Source organism: Muscardinus avellanarius, assembly GCF_963383645.1.
Source record: "Muscardinus avellanarius genome assembly, chromosome: 9".
Lineage (NCBI taxonomy): Eukaryota > Metazoa > Chordata > Mammalia > Rodentia > Gliridae > Muscardinus > Muscardinus avellanarius.
This window is the reverse complement of record NC_137795.1, coordinates 35926647-35944429: the sequence shown is the minus strand read 5'-3', so window position 1 is coordinate 35944429 and position 17783 is coordinate 35926647. Positions and strand designations below refer to the sequence as shown.

Sequence of the window (17783 nt, the reverse complement as noted above, 5' to 3'; positions counted from 1 at the left end):
TCCATAGCAGCTAAACTAGTTTGCACTCCTACCAACAATATAGAAAAGTTCCTATTTCCCCACATCCTTCCCAATATTTGTTGTTATTTGCCTACTTTATGATTACCATTCAGATTGGGCTTAGATAGAATCTCAGTGTAGTTTTGATTTGCATCTCCCTGATTGCTAATGATGTTAAGTGAGATTTGCCAAGTACAGAAAGAGAAAAGACATAGGTATTCTCTCAAATGCTAAAGGAGTATTTGGGATCCCAGAGGGACTCCAGATAATGGAGGAGAAACCTTAGGGAAGCCAGAAAGGAAGGGTAGGGGAGGAAGAAGCCTGAGTTTCATTAATGGAAAAGTTACATGGGACTATGTATATAAATATGTGAGCATAACATTGTTAACCTGGACACTCAGTATCGGGAGGGAGGGAAATGGGGATGAGGTGGCACCAAGTACTGTGTGAATATATGCCATTGTCAACATGATCCACATAGAGTGCACCAATTTAGAAACTTAAAAAATAAATAAGTAAAAACTGTGGTATACAGTGGAATATTATTCAAAATTAAAAGGAGGAAAATCTGCCATTTCTGACAACATGGCTAAATGTAGAGGGCATTATGTTAAGTGGAATAAGCCAGGAATAGAAAGATAAATATGTGTGCTCTCACAAGTGGAAGCTAAAAAAATTGAACTTTATTTTGAGGTATTGGGGGTGGAACCCAGGGGCATTCTACCTCAGAACTATACTCCTAGCCCTTTTTTTTATTTTGTATTTTGAAACAGAGTCTTATTAAGTTAAAAAGGAACTCATTAAGTACCTGAGGCTGTCCAAGAAATGTGATCCTCCTGTCTCAGCCTCCCAAGTACAGGGATTACAAGCATGCACCACCAAGTCCACCTTGAAATACTTTTAGAAACAGAATAGTGGTTATCAGAACTGGGATGGAGATGTGATGGTGTAGTGGGAGAAGGGGGTAATGTTTGTCAACTTGTACAAGGTTATACATAGATAGAAGGAATAATTCTGGTGTTCTATGGCACAGTAAGATGTGTACATTAAAAATAAAATATTGTACATTTCAAAATACAAGAGGGAAATTTAGAAGCTTTTACCACAAAGAAATTATAGATATTTGTGGTAATAGATACATTATTTACCCTCACTTGATAATTTTACAATGTATATATGTATCAAAACATCACACTGTGTTCTATGAATATATACAATGACTATTTGTCAACTAAAACAATTTAAAGCAAGAGCCAGGCATGTGGTGCACACCTGTAATCTCAGTACTTGGAAGGTTGAGGTAGGTTTGGATCACAGGTTCGAGGATAGCCTCAGCAAGTAGTGAGACTTCATCGACCTAGTGACACCCTGCTTAAAAAAAAATAGAGCTGGATGTAGGTAGGGGTAGAATGTCCCTAGATTCAATCCCCGGCACTACCAAATAAATAAAAAGGAAGATATTCAAGTAAAGTTTAATCTACACATGTCTGAATTGAGATACATTGTCTACACATCACTACCCTAGTTGAGAGTAATGTTAAAAGCCAGCTAGTTTCTCATATTGCTGTATTCCTCAAGGCAAGTTTTGAGGCCAAACAAAAGACTACTATTAGAAAACACCATTTGTTTTATATGTGTGTCTGGTCTTATAAGAAAGAAACATTTTAGTGTCTGGCTTTCCAGGAAAGAAATAATCATTTTAGTAAACACCTTCTATTAGTTTTTTTTAGGAGAAAATAGAAACAGTGGAAACTTAAAAAATAAATTATAGTATCACATTTATTCAATTTGATATAACTTACCCAGGAACTATATATCTAGAGGACAGATTGTCTCAGTGCTATGGATAAGTTATAGTCTTCAGAGCTGTGTTGTGTATGCTGTGCAGCCCACATAATATTAATCTCTGCAAAACACATAATTTGAAATGAGCCATGAGAATAAGAAAAAAGCAACTTCCATTTTTAGTTATGCATGCTGCTGGGCTAAGGGAGGATGACAAATCTGGAACCTAAGAAAGCTGGCCAATAGAGTTCCAACTGAATTAAGGTACTTCAAATCATTTTTAGAACCAGGGAGTGTATAAATTTTAAATAAATGAAAATGGAAACATAGTCAATAAATATGTATAGTGCACATGACATAATTAAGTGCCTTCAGCAAATGGAAATGACTTCTAAAATTTACACTTTGCTAACCTAAGACAATATGACAGGTCATAAAAGCTAATTGATAATGTGGTAAAAATACAGTCAGTGGATAAAAGTGATTTTTCAGTATGTGATAACATTTCCAATTAAAAAAGAAGTCTCTGATGGGAGAAATTGCTATACAAATTCTGGAATGAAATATTACAAATTATTTCCTGGTGGCTTTTTTGAGAAATCATACAAACTGTCAAAAAAGAAGCAAAGTGTTGAACTATTTGTCCCCAAGATTTAAGGTTTCATTTTTACCTTCAAAAATATACTACCTAATAGTTACATATGGTTCTTCCTGTGCATCACTCTGATACTATACCATTTCTAAAATTTTCCCATGTACTTGTTCTCCAAGAAATGAATTTTTAAGATCTTCATCAAGCATTTTGCAGATTTCCCTTATACTTCCTGTGATTCATGCACACCCAAAAAGAGAGTAGCTTGTTTTTCTGCAACAAATATGACTCTCTAATGACCTTTTAAGTAAATGGAACAAAAGACGATGAGTCATTTTTATTCTACCCATATTATTTCCTTCTGTGAATACTTTTCATTTTCTAAGAGAATTACAAACCAAGCTGCCACATTATGTTCTACTCAGAAAAAAATATGTATATATGCTCTTAGTTAAGCTATTTATGTTTAATTTTTTGCCATCGATTTGCGAGATGGAATACAAATCCTATGATATAATCAATCATTGTATTCTTAACAGTATAAATTAGAAATTAAGTCTTTTAGGCTTAGGTGCATAGGAATGAACAGAGGCGCTAAGAGTGGAAATACCAGATTACTACTTATCTTTATAGTTGCCAGATTGTCTCTGGATAATCTGTGCATGGAGTTAACCAAACAAAATTTGCGAGGCAAAAATGTCTTGGTTAAACAAATGATATTCATAGATTTAAGAAGGATATAATTCTGTGAGGATGAGGAAATCGAGATAGGATTATGAGTAGATAGCTTTATCAGAGTTCATTTCTATTAACATATAATTTCAAGTGGGAAAGTGTTTCCAATAATTACCAAATAATAAGTACTATTGATCTGAGTTGATTAATGTTTTAATCAGTCCTAAGAATAACACTTATTTCTTTCAATGTAATTAAGGAAATTGTTCTCTTACAAATGAGGATTAATTTACCATAATGATCTCTAAAAAATATCATGACATAACCTTTGAAATAATTTAGAGTATAAATCTCTTATTGATCAGTACATATAACTACACATAAGAGATATAAATTCTTTCATGGCACTTTTATTTTCATATTTTTAGAGTTTGCTGAAGAGATAAATTTGATGAATCTCCTAAGATTTTAAGGCTGTACACATTGAGCTTGCTGTAATCTAGACACAACTTTCTCTTTAAAACATACTCAATATCTAGCATTTCACAAACTTCATTATAATGCATGCTGTCTACTGTTTGAATCTTTCATTATTTATTTTAAAATTCATCTTAATGAATCCACAAAATTAAGTTCACCGGGATGAGCTAACCAGAGGAGGTGCAATTAGAGAGTAAGAATATCTATTGAAACTACTTCTTTATAACCGCCACAGAAGCTAATGACGGAACAAAGAATCCACAAAGGTGGAGGTCAAAGATGTGTCTCTTTAGTTGTTTCAAAAGCATTTACTTCCTATCACAAACTGTGTGTAACACAAGCCTTCCTTCGATGAAGTGCAGCTGTGTAAATAGAGTACAGTAACAGGATCCTACTGCCTCACTTCTGCCACTTTTCAGAAATGAAAAAACAAGCAGGACAACTAGATTTTTTTGCAGTCCATATTCAGCTTATTGAAAATTATTTTCAAGTGGTTCTGAAAATGTATTTAAATAAAACTGTTCTAATATTTCTTTTATTAAAGCATTAGCCTACTGTACCGTGACTATGGAATGGAAGCCTTTGCCTTAGTCCTTAACTTTTGTTTGTTTGTTTGTTTCTTCCATAACAGAATACTTGAGACTGGGGTAATTAATAAAGACCAGAAAATTAAGAAGTCTAAGACTGAGGTACCAGCAACTAAAGCCCATTCTCTGCTCTCAGGAGAGCACTTTGAATCCTGAATCTTCCTAAAGTGTGGATTCAGGTGACCTCAGATGGTAGCACAGCAGAAGGGGGCCAGGGAAAATCCATTCCCCTGAGCTCTTTCATAGGGACAGCAATCCATCTGTGAGGGTGGAGTCCCAATTATCCAAACACTTCTCCCAACACTATTGTATTGATGATTAAGTTTCTAACACCTGAATTTTTAAGGGGATAAAACATTCAAACTACTGCAAGCTGCAAGAGTACTTAGGAATCACTTAGTCCAAACTCTTAACTTTATAAACAGTGGAAATGAACTCAGAAGTGGAAACCAACAAAAAAGGGCTTCATTAGAGAAAGCTTTTATTCCTCTCTCTCTCTCTCTCTCTCTCTCTCTCTCTCTCTCTCTCTCTCTCTCTCTCTCCTCTTTCTCTCTCTTCTGCAGTGATTTGATGCATTCCGCCTCCTCTTGGAATTTTATTTTTCCAAGAGGAGGAAATTTAATTTTATTTGACTGGGGTCAAGTGTTCTCTGAGCCCAAGGTCCTATATTTTTGGTAAGTTCTGATAAGCAAATGACATTAAGCTCAAAGTATACTATTCAATGATAGTAGTGCTAAACTTCTTGAATTAAATAAACTTCACTAAGATAATTTTTTTAAAAGGGAAACAATTGCCACTTTGAATTTGGAACTACTCAATTTAAGCGAATCCTCTAAGAGTTTATTTTATCTCTTTCCAGTAAGTCAAGGCTGTTGATAAACCATTTCAAAAATGAATTGAGCTAAGCTATCAAAATAAAGTAACAGATACAAGTTATGAAACAAAAATCTAACTGAAAATAATCTAACTGAACATCGATGAAGAACAATGAGTATGCTCCCAGTGCATTTATTACTGAGTAAAATAGCAATGTCATCAACTTTATTATCATGACTTTACTGACTTTCTATAAGACCTAAGCTGTTAAGTATTTCTAAAATACTCATTCAAGAATAATAGTACTAGGAAGTTGGCTGAACTTCCACATTTTGTTCAGTACATTTTTCTTATTTCCAAATATTTAGCATCATAAAAACCAGTTATCTGAAGAAATGAGCAGATTTTTAATATTTTTTTCTGTTTCTGTGGCCACATGTACATATTAAATTATTTCCCTAGAGGAAATTACAGTCAGGTGTGGCGGTGCACATTTGTAATCCCAACATTTTGGAGGCTAAGACAGGCTGATCAGGAGGATTGTGGTTCACAGCCTCAGCTACTTAGTCAGGCCTTTGCAACTCAGTGAGACCCTGTTTCAAAATAAAGAGTAAAAAATAGGGTTGAGGGTATAGCTTGGAGGAAGAATTTTTTTTATTCCATCCCCAGTAACCCTCCCCACAAAAAAAAAACAGTCACAGACAATAAATTGTCCTACTAATCTTTTTAGTTATAACACTTTGATGTGTGTGTGTGTGTGTGTGTGTGTGTGTGTGTGTGTATGGTTTGTTTTTGGTGGTACTGGAGATGGAACCCTGGGACCTTCTACCCCTGGGCTACACTCCCAGACCTATTTTATATTTTTTTATTTGGAAACAGGGTCTCTTAAGCCAGCGGAGGCTGGCTTCGAACCTGCGCAATTTTCCTGTCTTAGCCTCCCAAGCACAGGGATTACAAGCGTGCACGGCCATGCCCGGCTTTGTATTTTTTCTTTTTTACTTATGCTCAATGGAACATTTTCAATTCTAGCATGCAGAATTTTGCATGTGTATGTGTGTGGTGCTGGGGATTGAAGCCAGGGACATTCTATCTCTGAGCTACACTCCCAGCCCTATTTTTTTAGTCTTTATTTTAGAAACAGGGTTTCACTAAGTTGCAGAGGACCTCATAAGTACCTGAGGCTGGCAGTGAACCTGTGATCCTCCTTTCTCAGCCTCCCAAGTACTGGGATTAAAAGCGTATGCCACCACACCTGGCTAGCATGCAGAATTTTAAAAATACTTTTCTATTTGCTTGACTTTTCTTTCAAAATATAAACTACAATATGGAAAAAATTAGTATATTGCAAAAATATTATAAGACATTATCATCTTTTTCATAAAATATTTTGTTTCCATACAATGCAAAGATAAGAAATAATATAGTGCTTATTATTGAAATTTTTGAAAAAATCCCCCAAACTAAACTATATTGATCTTAATGTTATTACTACCTAAAGCATTTATTTGTATTACAGATGAGAAACTTGATTTTAAAATATCAGAATTCTGAAATATCTACCTTTTTGTCAATTTTATTCTATTTTAAAACCAATGAAGTCTAATAACTAAGATTACATTAAATATGAATATTTTTAATTTGCAAATTCTAAAAATAAAAATTATTTAATATTAATTTGTTGAATTCCTACTGTATACAAATATTTGCCTAAGTGTTCTGATAGATTAAAGCACAAAGCAGAATGAGAGAGTTCTCTAAGAGTATATCACCAAATAAAATAATAATAAAATACATATATGTGCCTGATGCAGGAAAGAAATGTTTATAACCTGATAGAATAAAAAATTCACTGTAAAGTAAATTGTATGGCTTGTTTCACTTTGTAGTCACTGAGCAACTTTTTAAAGATTAATATAACCCGGGCTTCCATGACAGATAAGAATGCATTAGTTACTTTATTCCTGAGAGATTAGGTGAACACTTCTGTCCTATCTCCCTATATTATTCATTCTCAAATGTCCTAGAAGGGAAATTGCACAATATCTGATGCATACAAATTTGAATCATAGCCTACTTGTTCCAAAAGTTAGTATTGAAAGAATCTCTCCATATTCTTATTAAGGATGAGATTAATTAGTAATATTATAATAATGATAGTGGTCATAAACACTTAACAGTGCTTAGCATGTACTAAGAAAGATTTCAAACATTTCACATGTATTAGTTCATACATTCCCAGAAGCTGTCATATTATGGTAAAAGAAAAGGAGAAACTATGGGTGAGATTTAAAATCTTTCCTAGGTAATTAATAATTATTATTTCTACTACACAAAAATTATTTTATCATCAGTGTCAGTGACTGTGTTTTCTAGCCCACTGTGCCTAGTCGAGTTAGTAGTATCACTTCTTCATGACACAGTATAAATAGAAATACTGTGTGTCACCTGAGTCAAGGTTATACTGGTGTGCCTCTCCAAGCTTTCTCTCTGCTTTTTTCACTGCATGCAGCGTGCAGAGTATTCAGTGAAGGATGCTAAGGCCTTCTGGGGCCCCCACTGAATATACTGAACCAGGACATGATTGCAACTTGAATCTTCACCTTGTAAAGCCTCTGGTACTCATTATTGTTTGGTAAATTAACTCTAGTATATCCTTTCTCATAATTTTTGTTCATAATATAAATGAATGTAATGCAAAACCCACAAAAGTTGATGAACTTATCATATATCTAGGTTCCATTTCTCAGTGTTTCCAAAAGCCTGATTTCACTGGGGAAAGCACACAGGACACTGGAAAAACTGGTGTTTATGTCCAAAATCCACTTTGAGTTAGCATGGATAATTTTCTTATGACCAACCTTCTAAAATGACTGCTTCAAATAGATGATTAGAAAAAATACTGAAAATACTTTGTGGCATTTTACTCTGAATTCTGTTATCCAGAATCTTTTATCAGTTTATTCTAAAGAGAGGCATAATTTATCAAGTGCAGCATAATAGAATTTGCAAAGAAAATAGAAAGGAAGAAAGAAAGGAAGGAAGGAAGGAAAGAAGAGAGGAAAGAAGATAGAGGAAGGAAATCAATTCAGGCTCATTTTCTATTTTTAGCATATGTAACCATTTTCATTTTCTTCTCAGAATGCCCATTGCCTTCTCAACATTTTTTCAGTATTTTTTTTTTGTGTGTGTGTGTGTGTGGTACCAGGGTTCCTGGAAATCCTTCTACCACCAGGCTACACTCCCAGACCTATTTTATATTTTTTATTTGGAAACAGGGTCTCTTAAACCAGCAAGGCTGGCTTTGAACCTGCATGACCCTCCTGTCTCCACCTCCCAAGCATGGGGAGTACAAGCATGCACCACCTCACCTGGCTTTTTCAGTTCCGATACCCTAGTCTTCTTTTCTTTTTATTATTATCATTCCTCTTTGGAAAAGCCAGGTCTGACTATTTCTTTCCCCCCAAGTGCAGTGAATCAATTTCTCATTTCCAAAAGACCTATGACTTTGTTTTTACCTTTACTATCTAAGATTTTTTTTTTTTTTTTTGGTGGTACTGGGGATAGAACCCAGAGACTTTCTACCTCCAGGCTACACTCCCAGACCTATTTTATATATTTTTTATTTGGAAACAGGGTCTCACTAATTTGCTGAGAGCCTCACTCAGTAGCGGAGGCTGGCTTCGAACCTGTACGATCCTCCTGTCTCAGCCTCCCAACCACGGGGATTACAAGCGTGCGCCACAATGCCCAGCTCCTTTACTATCTAAGAATGTCAAAAATAGGGTGGTGGAGTGGGAAAGTTGCCAGGTCGTACAATAAAAACTTCTAAAGAACTTCGGCAGGAATGTCGAACTTCCTCTACAGGAAAAGAGGAGAAGCTATAGAACCATCATAATGTTAGGAAAGAAGGACCCAATGATAAGCAAGAGATATCAGATGCCAAGGGAAGTAGACAGGTTCTGAGGAGTGACAGAGCTAGAGAAAAAAGAAAAGAAAAGAAAAGAAAAGAAAAGAAAAGAAAAGAAAAGAAAAGAAAAGAAAAGAAAAGAAAAGAAAGAAAGGCGGGAAGGAAGAAAGAAAGAGAAAGAGACTAGAGCCTATGCAATGAACAAGGCTGAAATTCTGCTACCAATTAGCTAGATTTTGCCCATGTGAAGAAATACAAGAGTCCATGTGAAGGTTAGTCTTCAATGTGGCAATGTGAGAGGTGATGGAACTCTTTGTGTGTATTAGACACTGGGGATTGAACCCAGGGTACCCTATCGCTGAGCTACAAACCCAGTCCTATTTTATTTATTTTATTTTATTTATTTTGGGTGGTACTGGGATTCCTGGAAGTCCTTCTACCTCTGGGCTACACTCCCAGACCTATTTTATATTTTTTGAAACAGGGTCTCTTAAGCCAGAGCGGCTGGCTTCGAACCAGTGCGATCCTCCTGTCTCTGCCTCCCAAGCGCGGGGATTACAAGCGTGCGCCACCACGTCCCACCTTTATTTTTATTTAGAAACAAGGTCTTGCTCAGTTCATTAGAGTCTCACTACTTACTGGGACTGCCCTCAAACCTATGCTCTTCCTCTCAACATCTCAAGTTTTGGGATTACAAGCATGCATCACCATGACCTGCTATAATGGGACCTTTAAGAGGTAAGATCTACTGGGAAGCGCTTTGCTTAATTAAAGGTGATGAAAAAGATTGTGGTGTTTTTGTGCATAGCACTTGGTAGATGTCAGGAGAGATTTGTTATAAAATCTGACTGTAGCCCCACCCAGCTTAGGGACTTTCTGTTTTCCAACTTGATTGCTTCCTTGTGCACCTGCTTTGGCCACCACCATCCATCATGATGAAGAAGGCCGGCACCTGAGCTGAGTCAAAGCCAGTGCCATGCTTTTGAACCTCCGTGACTGTGAACTAAATAAAACTCTTCTTAATAAAGTTAGCCTATCGCAGGTATTTTTCTGTAGTAATACAAAACTGACTAAAGCAGACTTCTATGGCTTCTTAATTTCAATCGCTCCCTACATCTTATCTTTGTTATGTACAAGTCCATAAAACACCAAAACAATTGTATCTTAAAATTAAATGCATACTTCCTAATTCTACATCAGGCAGGTAGAAAAAAAAAAGTGGGAAGGAGTGCCTCATCTTTTTTCAAAGTCTGGGAAAGACAGATACTTCCTTGTGTCTCAAGTGGAAAGGCTAATAACAATTCTTAGAATATTATTGAACACTATGTCCCATAGTAAAGTATTTCAGTTTCATGATAGTTATAAATCTTTATCCTAGCAGAACTAAAAATCTATCCTTACAATGATACATTTCTGTGAGAAAAAGTGCTTCGAGTACCTAAAAGCCATTTTCCAACTAAGATTTATGTTTTTGCTTTCTTTACTTTTCTGGTTTATGTTATTGTTGTTGCTGTTGTATTTTGTTTTTCAGTGCCACCCATACCAGTAGACACACCATAAAGTTCTCAAAGACCACCCATTCATAGGAAGAAGGACCCATATATATTTTGGCAATTAGACAAAAGGAAAGATAAAGGTACATCTATGAAGAAAAAGAGAAGAAAAAACAGTACATTTTCTCAAAAAAACTAATGCAGCAGTAAAAAACTTCATTGTAATTTGCATATATATATGCTCACTGCATATATCATATCTATATATGTATATTTGTTAAAATAGATAAATCAGTAAACAAAATTATACATGGATTCATATTTTCATTTGTAGACATTATAGACACATGGTGTTATGCTAATGGATTCACCTATGGACAGAATAGAAGGTAACACGTTGTTTACATATGAGAGAGGAGATAGCTTCACTTTGCACCACTGTGCAAAGCAGACTGAGTTTTATTGCAGGTCATCAACCTATATATTCTCTGTAACATTTTCAGCCCACAAGATAAACTGGTTGCCTACTTGCATAAATTAAAAAATATATACATATTAAATATGTATATGCTTACTTTTTACTTTACTCTCTTTTATTACAAGGTTATAGCAAAAGAAGAAGTAGCATTATGGGTAGGACAGCCTGATCTCAGTGGACGCTTTCTTCTCTTAGCTTGACCTTTCTCCATTTGTATTGCTTTATTGCCAGTAGTTTTGTGTGTGGAAACTGGCCAAGACAAAATAATTACATCAACTTTTCTCAGCACAAACTTTTATTTCCTTAGTCCTTGTCCACATCCCTCTAAGATGTGTGCAAGAGCTTTCTCTCTCAGTAGAAAATGTGTTATTGAAACAAAAACACTCAAGTGGTTTGAATGCTGAAATTTTCTGAAATGTAAACGGCCAGTAAAGAGATGTTTTGAGTTAAGGAGATTTTCATACCTCTCACCCAAGAGGAAAATCATCCCCATAGATTAAAAAAAATTCTCTGACAATGTTGGCATGCTTAGATAAAAACGATTTGTTTTCCAAATTGTTTTTATTAAGGTATCAGTATTACATAGGTAAAAAATGATGAATTGGATAATTTTTATGACTCACGGAGATCATTTATCCAGTTAAAAAAATAAATTCTAGTATACTTGGTTGCTTGTAATATTCACATCATTGCAAGTTTTGGTGTGGTTTAGAGATTTTACCATGCATTCACTTTCCAAGAAGTTCACATGATTTACACAAAACGGAAGCAAGACATGTTCCAGGGTATTTAGTGACATGTACTTGGCATTCATAATATGCTGTTTCACAAAAGTATGGGGCTGCTGGGCATGGTGGCGCATGCCTGTAATCCCCACGCTTGGGAGGCTGAAACACGAGGATCACACAGGTTTGAAGCCAGCCTCAGCTCCTTAGTGAGGCTCTCAGCAACTTAGTGAGACCCTGTTTCAAAATAAAGTATAAAATAGGTCTGGGAGTATAGCCCGGAGGTAGAAAGCCTCCTGGATCCACCCCCAGTACCACCAAAAAAAAAAAAAGAAAAGTATGGGACAAAAATGGTGAGAAAAGAGCTGTCTTTTTTTGTTGTTATTTGTTCATTGTATTGGGGATTAAGCCCTGGGATGTTCTTTGTTTGAGCTATATCCCCAGGCCCAATTTAATTTTTTTTATTTTGCAAAAGGGTATCACTGAGTTACTGCTACACTGCCCTCAAACCTGTCATCCTCCTGTCTCAGCCTCCCAAGTACTGGAACTCCAGGCATGTGCCACTGCAGAGAGGAGCTGACCTTATGTCAGTAGAGTGAGCTAGGATCCCCAGGACTCCGGTGACACTCCTGTGCAGCATGCTGGCCAGTGGTGAGATACAATGAACTTCTGCTACAGTATGCTTGGAACAATGATTTATATAATTTTTTCTTCAAGTCATAGAATCCAAGAACAAATAACTATGAAGTCTGAAAAGAGAACCACATAAGGAAGTAGACAGGGAAGCAAAACAGCCAGGGATTATCAGGAGAAGACAAGAAAATAAAATAAAAGTGGCACTTAAATAGGTAGAAGCCAGGCCCTACCTGGTTTAAGATCTTCCCTAATATATGCTAAGGACTCCTTAGTATTTATGACCATTGCCAATATTATAACTATTATGAATTAATCTCATCTTTAATAAAGATACAAAGGGGATCTTCCAATACTGACTACAATACCAGTACTTCGGAGGTTGGCACACGCCTGTAATCCCTAATACCGGAGAGCCTGAGATAGAAGGCTTGAGGACAGCCACAGCAACTGAACAAGATCTTGTTTCAAAATTAAAGAAAAATAGAGCTAGGGTTGTACCTCAGAGGTAGAATTCCCCTAGATTCAATCCTCAGTACAAAAAAAAAAAAAAAAATCTAGGTAAAATGTGAATTCAATCTGCACTAACTCCCCAATGAGCCTCCTAATTACTGCTGTCAGTAATAACAAAATCTCACCAAAATCTCCTTGCCACTCTTTATTGTTCTTAACATTTGCCATTTTAGCACTTCATAGCAAATGAGTCTGATTTTCACATTAGAAACTTTCAGTATTACCAAATTTGCAAAGAATAAGACTATGTCCAGTGAAAGTGTCAACTCAAATCAGGACTGAAGGTCCTAATTGGAACAGCTCAGCCTGTATTCATAGTACTTCTTACATTTGAATGTGTGTCTTATTTGAAATGCAGAATGCCAATGACTATCAGTTCTTGCTATAAATGGAGAAAGAGGCCTCCTGTGATAATCTTTGACTTTTGGGCATTGAGAGACAGAAGAATAATCAGAATCTTTCTGATTATTCTACTAGGAGTAATCTTCTAACCAACCCCTTCTCTCTTTTAACCATGACTCCATTAGTAAACGACAGGCATACTCAGATGTTCATTATTAACTGAATTCATTGTCTTTTGCTTATATTATTTTTGTTTCAAAACTTGCAATGTGACTATAGTAAACTTTTATCACTTTCTTTTTTCTGGTACTGGGAGTGGAACCCAGGGGCTTTTCTACCTCCGGGCTACACTCCCAGACTTATTTTATACTTATTTTGAAACAGGGTCTCACTAAATTACTGAGAGCCTCACTAAGTAGCTGCAGCTGGCTTCAAACCTGTGCGATCCTCCTGTCTCAGTCTCCCAAGTGCTGGGATTACAAGTGTGCACCACCACACCCAACCTTTTATCACCTTTTAAACTCCCACCCATTTGGAGAGTGGTGTTATCAGCTTCCATCAATCCGCTGTACCATTAACACCTTCCTTTCCTATCCCATACTTACTGTCTTAGTTGTGTTAGGTTGAAAATAGAGTTAGGGGGTTTAGGAGGGAGGTAAAAACACCAACCGGGTTATCAGAGACCGCTGTTTTATTCGGACCCCGCACCTTCGGAGAGTCAGCCTGCCATGGGGGAAGAGACTGACAGGCCATGCGTCTAGAGAGTTGTGCATAGTCCTGATAGGCCAGTTGAGTGTGGCGGATCGGAGGCACTGCTGTTTTATAGGCATGCCAATTCTCTCGCGACATCTGTAGCATCGTGATGTTTGGAGTCTTGAGGCACCTGGGGTCTCGCGATATCTCTGCTTCTGGCTTCCACTGTGAGATCACGTAGGGGAGGGACCCAACTTATCAAGTTGGAGGCCTCACTGCCTTAGTACAATCAGCATGTAGTCACTGAGATATGCTCCCTCATAGCATTCAAAACCTCATGTAGGGGTCAGTGCACTGTCAAATGTAGCCCACTACCTTGGCTCAGCCAGCTAATAATGCTAATGTTGATTTTCAACTTTTTAAATGGTTGAAGTAAAATAAAAATAGCAATAGTTTGTGACACACGAATATGACATGCAAATGTGTATCTCCCTCCTTTTTCTCATGTGTCCTTTTTTGCACACTTTGAAAACCTTCAGCATTATCATGGCTCCTATCTTTGTGCATTCTGACAAATATTCTTCATTATTTAGAACCACTGTATCTGCCATTTGCTTTGGGAAATTATCTTTAGTTCTCTTGTTATTTTCTATTCTCCACTACTTTAGGCATGTCTTAATGAGAAGAAACTTAATTTGTCCACCTTCATAATTTCTCATAGAAAAAAAAATTTTTTTGGTGTCATGAAAAGCATTATTGGATAAATTTCACAGGAGGGCCAGGAGCAGAGTAGGAGAAAAAGGGCCAAAAGAGAAAGAAAGAAGAAGCAGCATCATAAAGAGAAATGTCCTGCCACATGGTGGGCTTTTAAATCCCCCACAAATTCCATCTTATTTCATGTATATTAATTTTGGGTTTCTTGCCACAGTTTAGGATTGTATCACAATGGAAACCAAAATCTGCAATATAATAGGCTAGAAGTTTCAAATTGCAGCTGGGCAGGACAATTCTTGTACTTTATAAATAAATAAATAAGCCTATGTATACCAGATAAAATCAGGTAATTTGTTTCATCAATAACCAAGTTACACTATTAATTTTTTAACTAAATATATGTACTTTCATTAACAAAATCAATCCTTTTACAACTTTTTTCTTTACTTTCACATTGATTCCCTCTCCCTTAATTCCAGTCCCATCCAAACTTCTGGTTTGTGAAACATGATCCCTTGACCCTCCCTTTTCCTAATTTGTTTTTATCTGAAACATCTTAAAAGAACAGATTATTTACTTCCTTACCTCCCATTCATTCTTAAACTCATTTTAAATGTCATTTGAAATTCTCCAAAACAATTACTGGCTTTTTTCTTGCCAAAACCAAAGGCTTCTATTTAGATTTCATCCTATTTGAACTTTCTGAAACATTTGACCACTGGTTCTGTTTTGAAAATCGTTTTGTTTGGCTTCAGTAAGATCCCCAGTTCTTGGTTCTCCTCTTCTCTGTTCTAGCTGCACAAGTTCCCCTAATTTCTTTCCTTGTTCTCGCCTACCTTTAAGGGATTAACTCTTGTTTATCCTAATTTCTAGCTCTCCTTATTTTTCAAGGTTGTACTATCACCTAGAGACTTAAATAAGCACTCATCCAAAAGTCGATGGCTCCTAAATATATATTATCAGCTCTCTTCCAACTTCTAAACCTGAATTCCTTTTGCAAGTGCTGTATGTATGGTTCTCAGACTATCTCACTATATTCCTGCTTTTCCTCCTTTCTTTCTTCAGGCTCCATCATCATCTTGGTCTTTCAGGCCAGGGAGCTAAGAGCCAGGGAGGAGCTTTATAGAAGATCTACATCTCAATCTCAGTGCTTTTCTTCTCCTCCTTCCTCCTCCTCCTCCTCCTCCTCCTCCTCCTCCTCCTCTTCCTCCTCCTCCTCCTCTTCTTCTTCTTCTTCTTCTTCTTCTTCTTCTTCTTCTTCTTCTTCTTCTTCTCCTCCTTCTCTTCTCTTCCTCCTCCTCCTCCTCTTCCTCCTCCTCCTTCTTCCCCTTCTTTTTCTTCCTCCTCTTCTTTTTTTTTGTATCTTACTGACCTCTTTTTACATAATTATGTGGTACTTAGCATATAATTGGGACAAAAATCAGTATTTTTTTGGGCAGTGCTGAGGATGGAACTCAGGGGCATTCTACCTCCAAGCTATGCCCTCAGCTTTATTTTAATTCTTCATTTTGAAACAGGGTCTCACTAAGTAGCTGAGGCTGGCTGTGAGCGATCCTCCTATCTCAGAGTTTCAATTACTGAGTTTACACGTATGTGCCATCAAGCCTAGCTATAGATCAGTATTTCTGACTAAATACATTTTTTAATAACTTTACATTAGCTTACATAACTGTCTTCTAATATACTGTAGCAAATATATTCTCCCATATTGTTATATTATTAACAGGAACAAATACATATTTAAGAAAAATGTTGAAAAAATAATGGAATAGTAAAAGGTAACATGAAAAAAGCAATATTATTTGTGCGGGTCAATAATGAAAGAGATATTCTTATATAAAGATTTGCTGTTATAAAATTAAAAAGAAACATTTATGAAGAACTTGAAAATCTATATTCAATGCATTTGTATTCTAAGGTGACAGGATAGCTTCATAATAAAGGACATTTCCTCTAGTTTCAACAAGGTATAGTCAATATTAGCATATGGTATATTGCTCTCTTTGGTCTTAAGGTTAGAGTATCAAACTTGGAGCTATTAAATTTTTTGTCATATGAGGGATATCACTGTTAAAGTGACTTCAATAGCCCATAATTAAAGTTTTTTTTCAGGATAAAATTAATCTTCCCCTGAACCTATATATTATATTCTTTTGCAATAGACTTTTGAATTTAGGAAGACACGAATGTGATACAAGACACTCTCAACCATAAAATCTTTTTTGAAACACTGAACATGAAAACGACAAAGACTATGGCCACATAATATCCCTTAACATTTGATTGTCTCCAAATAGAAATAAAATAAATGGCCAAAGCACATAGGGGAGTCCAGGTTCTCTGTTATCCTGTGATCCCCACATGCTTTTAAAATCTGAAGGAATAGCCGGGCGTGGTGGCGCACGCTTGTAATCCTCGCGCTTGGGAGGTGGAGACAGGAGAATCACACAGGTTCAAAGCCAGCCTTGCTGGCTTAAGAGACCCTGTTTCCAAATAAAATATATAATAGGTCTGGGAGTGTAGCTCGGAGGTAGAAGGGTTTCCAGGAACCCCAGTACCACCAAAAAAAAAAAAAAAAAAAAAAAAAAATCTGAAGGCATTCATTCAGGACTGTCATGAATAGCCTGTATCCCTGATGCTCCCACTCCAAACATGTGTGGTCCCACTATGACTGCACTTAATTTCAGCCTGTAAAAATTAATTACACATACACACATCTCCCTAGAAGTACTATTTTGTATTTAAATAGAATTTCAAAAAGAACCATTGAAAAGATTGTATAAAACCATTAAATAATATTTCATAGGATGAATATCAGTTAGGTTAGCTATATGCAAAATATGGTAAAAGACTAATATCAGTGAACACTCAATAGCTTGTCTTGATCTGGAAGCCTTTCAGTGCAGTGTGACTCTGAACAGCCACAAATTTATTAGTGGATAAGATAAATTAGCACAGGTCAAAACAATGATTTAAACACCTTTCTCCTAAGAACTCACTCTTTTCCTGCCATCAACTGGTATAAACGTTGTCATGTGATGATAAAATTACAAAATTAAAACATTCTCCTAGTGCTACAGAGTCACATAACTCCATTTCCTATAACGATGCCACGTTTGATAATGCAGACCATGTGAAGCAGATTAACTTGGACCAAATTAGCATCTTTCTGGAAGGCCAGCTGATAGGCACATATAAGACATTTGACACACACATCCTTCGAGATTCAATAAAATGATTTTCAAAGGCTATGCCACAAACAGTTCAAGCCTTATAAATATCTACATTATAAAAAAGAGATTGCTTTTTAGTCATTTATTTGAACAAACCAACATGACAATCTACATAAT

The 17783-nt window shown here is 36.2% G+C and overlaps 1 protein-coding gene across 1 annotated transcript in view; it reads right to left on the bottom strand.

Annotated features, from left to right (window-relative positions):
- AGMO (alkylglycerol monooxygenase) overlaps window positions 1-17783 on the bottom strand; it is a gene marked incomplete at both ends in the record, with an annotated part of 213673 nt that overhangs the window by 68065 nt on the left and 127825 nt on the right. The window contains 2 exon segments of the mRNA XM_080701179.1: window positions 1803-1817; window positions 1821-1906. Coding sequence (XP_080557305.1) covers window positions 1803-1817; window positions 1821-1906 — 101 coding nt within the window.